The following is a 12,480-nucleotide window of genomic DNA, read 5'->3' as shown; positions in this document are numbered from 1 at the left end:
AAGGTTTCTGCCCCGTCTTCCTCACAGATGAAATACATCTTTGTCAGTGTATAGGCATCAGACCAGCATACATGCAGCACCACCACGCAGACATGCAACACAAGCTCATGGAACAGGCTTCTCTCACCCCATAGAGCAGCATTCAGCACATGCAAATGGTAAAAGGTGTAAAGAGACCGGTTCATGCTGCTGGGGTCTTTCTGGGAGTGTTTCTTTTGTCACCAGTTAGCACAATCAAGAATATTAATGGGAAAAAAGGTGCGCATTCTAATGCAGGTCATGTTTTAGACCCCTTCTAAAACAAGGACGGACTGCAGGATCCAAATGTAGATGCAAAACAAATCGGTGATAAGGGTTTCTATTCAAGGTAGTCTTAAGAAGCAGACAAAAACAAAGGAAATGTGAAACATGGTGATAAGTGGCTTTCATATTGAAATGATGTATACAGAACAGCTTTGGCTTGATACTACCTATTTTTTAGTGTAAATCAATTTAGTTCTGTAACATCATCAAAAGTAAATAAAGTGTTTGTGAACAAAAGTGCCATTGAAATGTTTACATTAAAATATTGAAGGCATTTTAAGGTAAACATTTACACATCAATTTTTTCCAATATGGTGAATTTCACAGCTCACTCCGTTATTTGCTTTTAATTGTAAGCAAATGTAATAGAATTACAAGTTTATCATCTTTGACACAGCTGTTTCATTTGCATCTCCACATGTGAGAAGTCACAACATGGGATGTTAACAATAATTCAAAAGACGAAAACAGTGTTGCACTTCTCAAAGTTCACAAACAGAAGGCTGTTTGTGAATGGCAACACAGCACTCGTAAGCTAGTACGGTTTGATTTAAAAAAATCTATAAAAAAGTAGCCTTTGTTCTCAAGTAAATGCCGCTAGTGTTTACCTTTGTTTCTTTTTGTACTTGTTGCAATGAAATCTCTACTAAGCATTTAGCACTGACAGTAGCAATATCCCTGTGCTTAGGAGACTAATGGGCTGGTTGCACTGCACCTGGTGCAGGTGCGCGTCTCTAGAGGGTAGGTAAATCATTCCAAAAGAGTGCACAGGGAAAACAGGAGAGGGTATGCAGACCGGAATGCTTTAAAAGGTCTAACCGTGCCGATCTGGGTATCTGCGTGCGAATAAATTCCTGCGGTACCTATCTGTTCCAGTGCAGCACCCACATAGAGTCTCTACGCATGAACTCTCATTACTGAAAATGAGGGAGAATAGGGGTTAGTGGGGTGGGAGGTCTGAAGCAGAAGGCACTGGCCTTCACAGAAATGTTTGTTGACTGGGTGGTTGTGGGGTAGGGTAGTCTGGGTAGGGAACCTTCCCACTTTTCCCTCTGTTGCCCTTGGAAACATCCAGCTACATAAATCGGACAGAAAACTCATGCACACCACAATTAACACTGAATGAGGCCATCTGCTATAAAAATAACTCATTGTGGTTGAATACACAAAAAAATTGGCATAAAATGATACACTATCACTGAAAGCTTACACCACTAAATTCCTGATAAACTGAACGCATATCTATATGCATAATTGTGCCATCCTGTATATGAGAACAGGAAAACCAAACGTGAGCTGTGAACATTTCAGCAATACAAAATGATATCATGGTGCAATAGCGTTTCCTGGACGAGTCAGGACTCGGCAGGAAAAAATATGAATCCGATATCGATTTCATATCGAAGCAAAATAAATACACATACGGGGGTGTCAAGTGCCGTATTCGCTACTGATTTAGAAGTAGACACAGCCTGGCATGCTGGCAGCACAGCATTCAAATGATTTTGGTTCTAATACTGCTCAGGTTCTCCATCTGGGTTACTGACCCATCAACTGAAGCCTCCCAGGTAGGCCCTCGTTATAAATTGCACTCAGTGCGGCTGCACATGAAACCTCCACCAGCCAAAGGAAATGCACCGCCCTCGCAGGCCAAGCCTTACAGCAGATCAAAGTGCCAGTTAAGCAATATGAATACGATACATCTCAGCCCGGGAGACATCAGAGGAGCTGTGGTTACATAGATATTCCTCTGCGGCTGAATGCCTCGGCAGTGAAAATATGAACACGGACGGATTTCTGTAGAGCTGGGGGTCAAAAGGCTTGTCATTCAATTAGCCTGCTTGCTAAAACATGAATTTGAAAATTGTTCGTAAACACCTAATGTCAATGTCAATGTCAATACGCTTTGCCATTGTTCATTACAGTACATAACCATGATTATGGGTGGTACATTTATAGGATTATTTAAATATTAAGGCAATAATAAGGCAAGGAACCAGCAGCTCTACAAACTAAGGCATGAATAAGGAACTGATTCATTCAACACTTGTTCTGAACTTTGCCCAAGTAATGAATTTAAGCACCACTCCACAAACACAATTTGGCAAGTTAATTGGTGTTCCATGAACTTGCCAAACTGAGCTTGAATTTATTTGCGTCAGCATTCAGGACAAAATGTGAATTAAATCCAGTCAAAATGGAAGCAAGCTTTGAATACTCACAATGCATCAGCCACACATTTTAAAAGATAGAAAGTAAAGATTGACACGTTAACTGGTGCACCCTGGGTATTTTGTTGTATCTCCATTATTCTATATTTTAGAATTCTATATTACTTGAATTAGTATTGAATACCACAATACTATTTAGGGACAGCCAACCAAAATGATGAGACAAATTATGAATAGCACAGTGAAACTCGAGGGGCTGCTACTCAACAGGAAGTTATGGGGTAATAACAGAAGTTATAATCTGTGCAGGTCCAGTATAGTGAATGGTGAAAACAGCCACAGAAAGGCTGAGGGTCACCGTTATTTTAATGTGGGGAATTCTCCACAAAATATTGGAAATACACAGTATCACTCAGTGTATGTTTGTCTAGACTGAAAAGCTGCACAATTTCAGAGAGAAATGTCTAATGGGTGGATATAGTCAGCAAGCAGAGGACTACAGTAGCAACACGCCTTTCATTTGTATTAAAAGCCGTTACAGCAGGTGAATTTAAACTGACAGGCAATAAAGGCAATGCTTTCACACCGACCTGGGAGAAGGTTCTGGCTGAGCGTCCTTCCTGTGTTTCCAGAGAGATGGATGGAGAGAGAGAGGGGGGGGGCAGTGAGCGAGAGACCATGAAGACACGCAGCATTGCTATTTCAATATATCTTCTGCCGTGCCTCACTATAATATCATTCACTTCACCATCTGCTACAGTATATGTTCAGGTAAAACGCTGTGGGAACAGTGAAACATGGAGGAATCACACCACTACACATCAAGTAACACATACTGAATAATATGCAGGAGGAGGGAATCAATGCACACCAAAAAAACAATTGCTTATAATAAGAAAACAGAAAAACACTGTGGAGTGTATGTTTAAGTGAAACACCTGGTAAGTGAAGCAGATCTTATGGGGCAATTAAGAAATATCAAATGATTACCATTGACACCTTTAAACTGTTTGTACAGTAGATTTTATCCACTACATTTAATCAGAGCTTATAAGATGAACTACCCTACCCTGAAAAAATAAACTGTCAAAATGAAATACCATAAAGACAATAGCAGAACACTCATGACCCAACCTGAATGACAGCCCAGACTTGCTCTTCAGATTCCGCAAGAGGTCCAGCTGGTTCAGAGGGGGAATAAGTCTACAAAAATAGGGAAAATGGAGTCATTTGGAATATCTATAAAAAAAAACATAAATCATCATTTCATAATATTATGTACTGACGTGTAAGACTACATCAGACATTTCTTCTGTGATAACCCACAATGGAAGCTTGCAACAGAAATTAGGGAGGCTGCGTCTTTTTTACTCGCAGTTGCTAAAATAGATTCATTCACTGATAATTGAAGAAATATAACTAAAGAGAAATTATTCACAGCAGATGGCAGTGTATCCCCACATTCCTCATTTAGTCACTACCTATTCTGAACTGAAGATGCAACACCCTTAAAGCACTACAGATAAGATCTTAAATCCTAAAACGTATAGGCTCTTCATAAATGGCTTAAACTGTTGATGCTTAATCAACATTCCAGCTAACATTTCCAGAAAGAAATTTGCAACACAGAAGCACGCATGCACGCGTGCACACCAAACACACACACACCACTGTGAATGGACGGGCTTGTGCCTTTGTTAAAATAATAGAATGTATTTGTTTTCTTCACAGTTTTCACTACGTGGAGCAGAAGGCAGACAGATCCCCCCTCGTGTTTGCGCTGTAAACACAGTCTGTATCCACCTGCTGCCCCCTTCACAATAGAGAATTCAACTCTCTGCAGACCGTATACACTGTCTGCTGAAGGAAGGCAACAGGGCTACAGCTAACCGATCAAGGCTATTCGAGTCAGCTTTGGTCTTGTGCTTGCTTCAATGTCAGTTCTGGTGCCAGACTCTATACCTTCACGGATTGTTCTCTAGCTAGCCTATTTTTCACCAGGCCTCGTTTCACAGTTTTGATCAGCTGTGGCAGCAAGCTAGTTACTGTAGCTACCTGGCAGTTCATAGGAGGCAAAACAATGGTAAATGGTAGGACCCATGGGAGACTTAAACACACCCACAAGGGTATATTGCAGCCATGCAGGATGTACTCCTGGTTATAGCTGAATGGTACAGTCCTGGCGACACTGTCCTGACAGTGCTTCAGGCACTGACAGTTTGCATAGAACATGCAGACATAACCCCCGTAATATGATTATTAACTAAAACATGTTAGTTGGTTTTAAACACATTCATTCAGACAATAATTTTCTAACCTACAGTACCTTTATCCCACTGGCAGAAAATTATGCTTGTTTTCCTCACATCATTTTTGCAGTAAATAATATGACAGCAAGCTGATATATGACAAAAACAAGAGGGCAAATAATAGGTCAATATCAGTTTGTCCAAAATGTCTAATTCAAGGACAGCACACAGGATTCCAAAAGTTCAATTTTCCCTGTATTGTTATCTATGGTTTGGAAGTATATAATACAACAATGTAGTATACTGTACACTGCTGCCTCCCTCTACCTCATATGAGATCAACGTTAAAAAAAGAAACATGAAATCTATATGTATATTTAATTCTGAAAAAAACAAGAAGAGATCAGTAGGTGCTCAAATAAAAAAGTAAAGAGCTCTGGAGGAAAACGAGGTGCTCATTAAACTGAGTGAAACTAACAGAAACAACAACAGCGTCGTGAGAGCAGAACTGGGCCCACTTCAATTAGGTTCAAGGCATTCTGCAAGAGGGAGGAGTGCTCCTTCTTTCACTTGGCTATGGCACCCGTCTTTGTTCTTTCAGCTATTTTTCCTCTGTTTTGCTGTGTTAATATTAACATTCTATATGTCTCAAAGATATGCAAGCCTAATACACAGCTATAGTTTTCCATGCATCATGAGCGATCTGCAGAGGACCAGCATCAATATCACACAGCACTGCAGGGCTTCCACTGATCCCTATGCACTTCACTGATACCAGCTACGGGCAGATCATCTCCATACAGGTTAACTCTTAAGAATCAATACCCCAGATAGATCAATACACTGTCCTTGGTATTGCAATGGATAATTTTCAAATGCAAGTCTTTATGGAGGGTCAACCACAGTCCCAATAACTGCACTTATACAGCAGCTGTCATACTTGAGCCATGGGAATACTGCTAATTGTGCTTGATGAGCTGTAATAAAAATCATAAACGCAGAATGTTCTTTCAGCAATGGCAGTGAGTGATCTTCAAACAGACGAGGCTGCATCTTACCTTTGAACGGATCTTTGCCCTTTAGTGTACTGATGTTAGAAGAACAGTTTAATTTATTTATTTTCCTTTTTTTGTGATTCCAGCCAAGTCGATCTTAATTTTCCTCTTTTTCTTTCTTTGTTATTGAATTGAATTGAATTCATACATAATAATTTCATAGAATTAATAAGCCTGGCAATTATCTGAAAAATTGGGGCCTATTCACATCATGTTAAAGAACCAAAGGAATTGTAAAATAAGATAATCATAACAAAACGTTTACATATGCCACATAGGCTTTCAGTCTGAACAGTGAATACAGTAGTAAAACTTAAAATGTTAAACTTGTTGCAGTTAAGTTGCAGTACCCCCACAACAAACAAAAGATCAGCACATCTTAAGCCATCTATTATTTAACTATCCTTGATGTCAGGCACAGAGAATGAAGAGCACTTATCTATATGTTCAAACATACCGTAGATATGAGCACATTTTTTGACATAAAGAAAAATGGACATAAAATAATTAAAATGAAAATTACTGTACCTACCAGAGCACAAAAACTGTCTGTGTGTCAATCAAAAACATACGCAAAAACTTAAATGATCCAAATAGAAAGTGAAATGTACTAATAATTAACACAATGAAGTCTCAGCTTCCTATTTTGTTTAAAGATTTTGACAGAATTTCAACCCGAGTTTAATGTAGTATCATAAAAGTACATATATGTACAGCAACTCAGCAGTTTAAGGTAATTCAAAGTTTACATATTCTGTTTACAGTTATCAAGATGACAAAGGTTTGGTCTAGCTCAATACATTTCCAGCCCACAAGGTGCCAAAAGGCCACAAGGTGTCAAAAGGCATGTCCCATGCCTATATTATCCTGCCAAATGTGTATTTGTCCCAAATGAAAAGTACTGTCATATGAATGAAAAATTGTTCATATATCTCAACAAATGTGAAGCCAGATTCATTCTGGTATACCGATACGATACAGAACAAAATAGACAAGGCATGGAAAAGATGTTGATTGATGCACATTTTAATTCAATCTATAAGGCAGTGATCATCTGGGAGCTGACTGGCCGCTAAAATGTCAAAGTAGCAAGAGCTATGCATCCATCAGACATTACTGTAAAAACGAAAAACTAAGAGACGGATCTACAAAGCAGCAATATTGTGAAATCAATCAGAAGTCCTACACCCATTTCAGCCATTGTACAATGCTTTTGAAATTTTCCATGAAGAAAATGATGTAATTTTTGGCAAGTATTGGGCAAACACCAACATGTAACACTAAAAATGTTGCTTAGGTAAACTACTTTCCCCCTGAACCACAACACCATCAGCAGAAACAAAGAGAAATACAAGTATAAGCAGATCACCATTCGTGAGTAATCAGCACAATGTAATCCAGCACTGTTTGTCAACAGATAATCTAATGTGGCCGAATAGAGGCCAAGACCATGTTACTGTCAATTAGAAAACATGTAATGATGACAAAAAGTTAATAGCAAAACAGAACCACAGAGCCTAAGCCTGGCAAATCAAAAGAGAATTCATAAACCTCCAAACTGGATCATTCCCAGGTCGAAGACAACATTGCCTTTGCAGGAGAAGTAATGTTGTTACAGGAAGACAAAGTGATTTTTAAAAAGCTTTGCATGAGTCAGTGAAATCACAAGTATTTAATACAGACAGTCAGTCTGAGAGTATACAGGGCTGATTTCCTATCAGTGTTGAATGACAGAAGACCCAGTAAATACCTGTACATAGGGACAGATACTGTGCGCTCATAATAATCCCATGTGGATTGCAGGTCTGTCCGTGTGAGGTTGGTGGCATAAAACCTCCATGCAGCCTGAATTTGGAAAACAAATAAAAGAAAGAAGGTTAAGCACACTGTATATCCACTCTGTATAATGCTGTATATCCACACTCTCAATGCATGGAATAAGCCAAACAAGAATTTAGTGGAGGTGTCAAAAGCATTTGAATTGAATTCTTTTCAGGGTATCATGCTGTACCTGTGTGGTACATGTCGTGCATGGACTCTGCATTTACACACATGAAATCCACATCAGAGAAACATGGTTAATTTACTGCCTGACCATTTACCTACTGCTCAGCATGTTCACTTCAAACAAAATTGATTTCTCTGCCTAATCCTCGCTGTGTTTCTTGAAGGTCAGCTTCAATCTTGCCCTTTCTGAATGCAAATCTGCCACCTACAATTACTCACACACAAATGCACAGAGCAGTTGTGATTCAAGTTGAAAAAGTACTTTATATTTTGCATAAGAAATATTTAAGTAAATAATTCAAGTGCAAAATGGGTTTTGTACATATCCCTACATATTGCCATCTTACTGTTATTTGTAGTGATGAACATTGTTATCTCTATCTGAAATGTCAGACAAAAAAATATCAGACTGGACCCTTCACTGGCGTGAGATTCAGAGAGTGGTTCAAGCCAAAGCTGTGAAGCATCATTATCCTAAATGGCTAACTATGCATCTGTACAGCAGGACAGTTTACGGAAGTAATTTAGATGATCAGAAAATGTGGGATGTGGTGAGCTGTGTTGGGAACATGGATATATGCCATCTGCTGTACTGGCTGAGATGTGAGGTGTGTTGGGAACATGGATATATGTCATCTGCTGTACTGACTGAGATGTGAGATGTGTTGGGAACATGGATATATGCCATCTGCATGTGTTGGGAACATGGCCAGAACCCATCAGAACCTGGATCAGTCCTGCGGCAGGGTTCCTCCGTTTCTCAAAATGCTTCTGCCGGTGCTGCTCCTGGACCTTCAGGGCAAACCCTGACCCCAAGATGCCCTACAGCAGACAGGAAAGCAGACTGTCTGAATCTGTCATTTGTTCTACAGATCAAAAGCTTGCTTCCTCCGACAGCAAAGCACAGTGATTATTTAAAACAGTGAGTTACTGATGGCATGGTGGTCGTTCTGTCCATTTTTGCTTTCACAAACCCCATAATGGGTGGAACAACAGTGAGCTATTAACAATTAACAAGAACAACAACAACAACACAAGTTCCAAACAGTAAAACATCGTTGGGTCAAGTCAGTGAGTATATGATAACTGCTCCCAGTCTAGCTTTGATGAAGGCACACTCATTATAGCCCATCATCACAGCCTACAGTACAGTAGACTATAAGACATTATATTTCTGCACATAGCAGACATGCTTTCTCATATCAATTTACACAAACTGCTCATTATTTGTACCAATAATAAAATGATACAGCCTGATATTTCACTGAAGCAGATTCAATAGCATATGGATACAAAGGCAATGCCCCAGCTGAGAGTCAAACCCACAAGCCCAGTTCTCTAATTATTATGTTACAATGAACATTAATGCCATAAATAAATGGTTCCCTCCTACAACTGAGAAGCAGCTGGATATACTGAAGTGATTCAGGTAACATATAGTACATTGCACAACAGGAACCCCTCACCTGGGAATGAACCAACAACCTTTGAGTTTGAGTTTTGTTACCTATTTTTCTAACCATTACACTATGCTGCCATCATATATGTCAGTAACGCACATCATTCCACAGAAACTGAGTGGGCTTACCGCTGGAAGTGCAAAGAAAGACACTCCAATCAGAGTAAAGGTTGCGGCAAGGAGCCGTCCATTCCAGGTGATTGGGTATTTATCGCCATAGCCGATGGTAGTCAGAGTTATCTGTCGGAGAAGAAAAAAGCTGACATTTCACACATAGATCCTCAATAATCAATGAGTGTGCTTTTCCATCAATGCTAGATAGACGTGGCTAAATCCTGGCTCAACCATTCATCCTTGTCTGCTGACGTAGAGTGGCCGTTATTTTCTCTGTGAAGTTATGGGGTATTCACGGTCTATTGCACACAAAGTATAACAGATCCAGTTCGGAGAAAATAAACAAGATAGGAGCTTCTGGAAAATGTAAAATGATTTATAGTACAAAATAATTCAGCATTTTATGAGTACTATGAGTACTTCTTCAATCTATAAAGTTCTGTTCTAGGTTAAGCAACCTAAGAACATGTATTGATGACTCCGTAGGGGACACTAAATGTCTTCCAGAGAAAAAACGGAATCTAATATTGAAGTCCATCCACTGAATTAATAAAATAATACCTATACTACCCTATTAACACGTATTACATATTACCGATTCCCTTTAGAGCTTCAAAACCAGGACTCACAAGTCCCCACCACAGAGCATCTGCGTAGGTTTCAAACTGGGTGTTGTCCTCTTTTTCAGCCAAATATACCAGGAAAGATGCCAGGATGAGACACAGGAATCCAATGTACCAGGCAGTGATTAGCTCCTGAGGACGACAGAAATGTGTGATAATCATTTACCACTAAGAAAAACACCTTGACAAAGCCTCTTTCCAGAGCCCAAGCCTCATGACTCCCATAGCTGCAGGAAGGCCCGTTATGAAACAGGTCAAAAACAGGAGAGCAAACAGGACAGCCATGCATGTGAAGAAATTAACATAATGGGAGTTAGTAAACACATACTACTGGTTTTAGAGTAAACAGCATAATATATCTTCCTTATGACAGATCAATAAGGCAACTCGCTCTATAAGCATAAGTAAAGGTTTTTGTTAGTAAACACTTTTGTCTTCATCTGCACTGCACACTGCCAGCTTTGAAACAGACTGCACACAAAATCTAAAAATGATAAACCATGCCACTGTATGTGTACCAGACTTTGTGGGTAATGCACAGCAATCCATTATCCAAACACCACCTGCCCTTTGATAGATGAGCAGCTGGCCGACAGGATGTAGCACAAAGGAGCATTTAGAGCACCTGGCAGAATCCCACCCAATTCCTCCCCGGCACAAATTCTGCAATGCAGCTGTACGGCATGAATTTGAAATAGTTTTGAGAACCTAAAGCCCCTCCCTGAAGGGGCATCTTCCAAACTCGGCAAACAGCACCAATCGCCCTGGCCCAATATGCTATCTAACTTAGCCGTGCTAGGCATTAGAAAATCGGATCAGGATGGGAGTTGAATTCATCAGGCAATCATGTCACTGTCCCAACAAAGCAAACCCAGATCTACAACTCCCATTCCTTTAAGAAGCTCTCCTGCTTCAGCGGAGCTGTGGTCACCTTGCTGTGCGCATAGACCACTGATCCCAGGAGTTTCCACGTGCCGCCTCTCCTGTCCATTCGAATCATTCGCAGAATCTGGAGGAACCGTAGACTGCGGATGGCGGAGGTAGCGAAGACGTTCCCCTGGGTACCGGCTGCCAGCACCGAGATGGACGCTATCAACACCATGATGTCTGGAAAGTAAGATGTCCATTTTAAATGCCTCATTCCACGGCCACTTAGATCACATTTTGTCCCCATCCTGATGCTTGATGTGAACATTAACTGAAGCTCCTGACCCGTATCTGCATGATTTTATGCATTGCCCTACAGTCACACGATTGGCTGATTAGATAATCGCATGAACAAGTAAGAGTGTTCCTAATAAAGTGCTCAGTGAGTGTATAATAATAGTCATATTCAAGTTAAAAAGTATAATTACCATGAGGATGAGTTGTATACTAATCAAAAAATGTGCTATTCAGCAAATACGTTGTTCGATTATTTTAACATTATTTCATATCTCATGTGTATTATACAGTACAGTCACAGCCAAACAAAAGAAACTTACTGATTACAGTCAATAAACAGTAATAACATCTACTGTAGGTTGAAATGAGGCCAGGAGCTGGTCTAGGAAGGCCTTTAAAATCTGCTCAGAATACACTTGTGATCTATTGCTACCCATCACATTAGAACAGAACATTCTGTTTCATGTTTCATACAGCTGTCTGTTGGCAAGAGATGGACTGTGAGAGAAGAGACCCTCTCCAGCTAACACAAAATGTCCTCACAATGTTGCTGTAACGTAGTGGCCATGTTACCAAAACCTCCCAGTAACATTGTGAGAACATCGTGTGTTAGCTAGGCTGCAGGTGACTGGCAGGTGACAGTCTCACTCACCGATTACACAGAAAGGCTTGCGGGCAAACTTCAGCCGCCCCCTCCATCCCCTGTAGCGACAGCAGCACCCAGCCGCCCAGATCCTCACGATGTACTCCACACCAAACACCACGATGGTCACGATTTCCTGAGCACAGCACACACAAACTCCAGTTATCGCACCAACATTTTTACAGACTGTCCTTCCTTTGTGGGAGTGTATCTGAAAATAGGATTGGAGAATATGCATACGGCGCAATAAGGGCCGAGGGTTGGGATATAACTTCGGATATGGGATTGAAATGAATGGCATTGGCTGTCTACAGATTTTAAGACATGCACTCTAGCGTGACAACTGCAAGGATGAGCGCAATGTCCTGTTTACAACGGATGATACAGTTGGATTCAGCTCCTGTTTCACACAGAAAGTATATACATATAAATATACATACACATGGTGGATGTCATACTGTATGTTAAATTCCAGTGTAAATTCAAAAGTACAGGCTACATAATTAATTTATACAATACATTTAGCCATACATTTTACTATTGGAATTAATGCAATAGTATGCATTTAGAATAGTAAATAGCATATACTTTTACATAGTGTATGTTTCATCTGCCATGTTAGCAAGATATTATTTGAGACATTACCAAATATGAAAGGAATCAAGAAAAGATACAAACATGGCAAAACATAT

The 12,480-nt window shown here is 40.0% G+C and overlaps 1 protein-coding gene across 3 annotated transcripts in view; it reads right to left on the bottom strand.

The window, feature by feature from the left end:
* Positions 1-12,480, bottom strand: part of LOC133110458 (potassium voltage-gated channel subfamily KQT member 2) — a 45,924-nt gene that overhangs the window by 17,370 nt on the left and 16,074 nt on the right. For 2 of the 3 annotated variants that reach the window (XM_061220591.1, XM_061220592.1), the window contains exons 3-10: positions 11,798-11,924; positions 10,913-11,088; positions 9,988-10,113; positions 9,374-9,484; positions 8,512-8,607; positions 7,529-7,623; positions 3,609-3,677; positions 3,065-3,094 (exon numbers count right to left, since the gene is read on the bottom strand). In XM_061220591.1, the coding sequence (XP_061076575.1) occupies positions 3,065-3,094; positions 3,609-3,677; positions 7,529-7,623; positions 8,512-8,607; positions 9,374-9,484; positions 9,988-10,113; positions 10,913-11,088; positions 11,798-11,924 (830 nt within the window). Of the gene's footprint in view, positions 1-3,064; positions 3,095-3,608; positions 3,678-4,277; positions 4,281-7,528; positions 7,624-8,511; positions 8,608-9,373; positions 9,485-9,987; positions 10,114-10,912; positions 11,089-11,797; positions 11,925-12,480 lie in introns of all 3 variants that reach the window. The other variant, XM_061220590.1, reaches the window with a different exon arrangement.

This window comes from Conger conger, chromosome 14, assembly GCF_963514075.1.
Source record: "Conger conger chromosome 14, fConCon1.1, whole genome shotgun sequence".
Classification (NCBI taxonomy): domain Eukaryota; kingdom Metazoa; phylum Chordata; class Actinopteri; order Anguilliformes; family Congridae; genus Conger; species Conger conger.
This window is presented reverse-complemented; position numbering and strand designations above follow the sequence as displayed.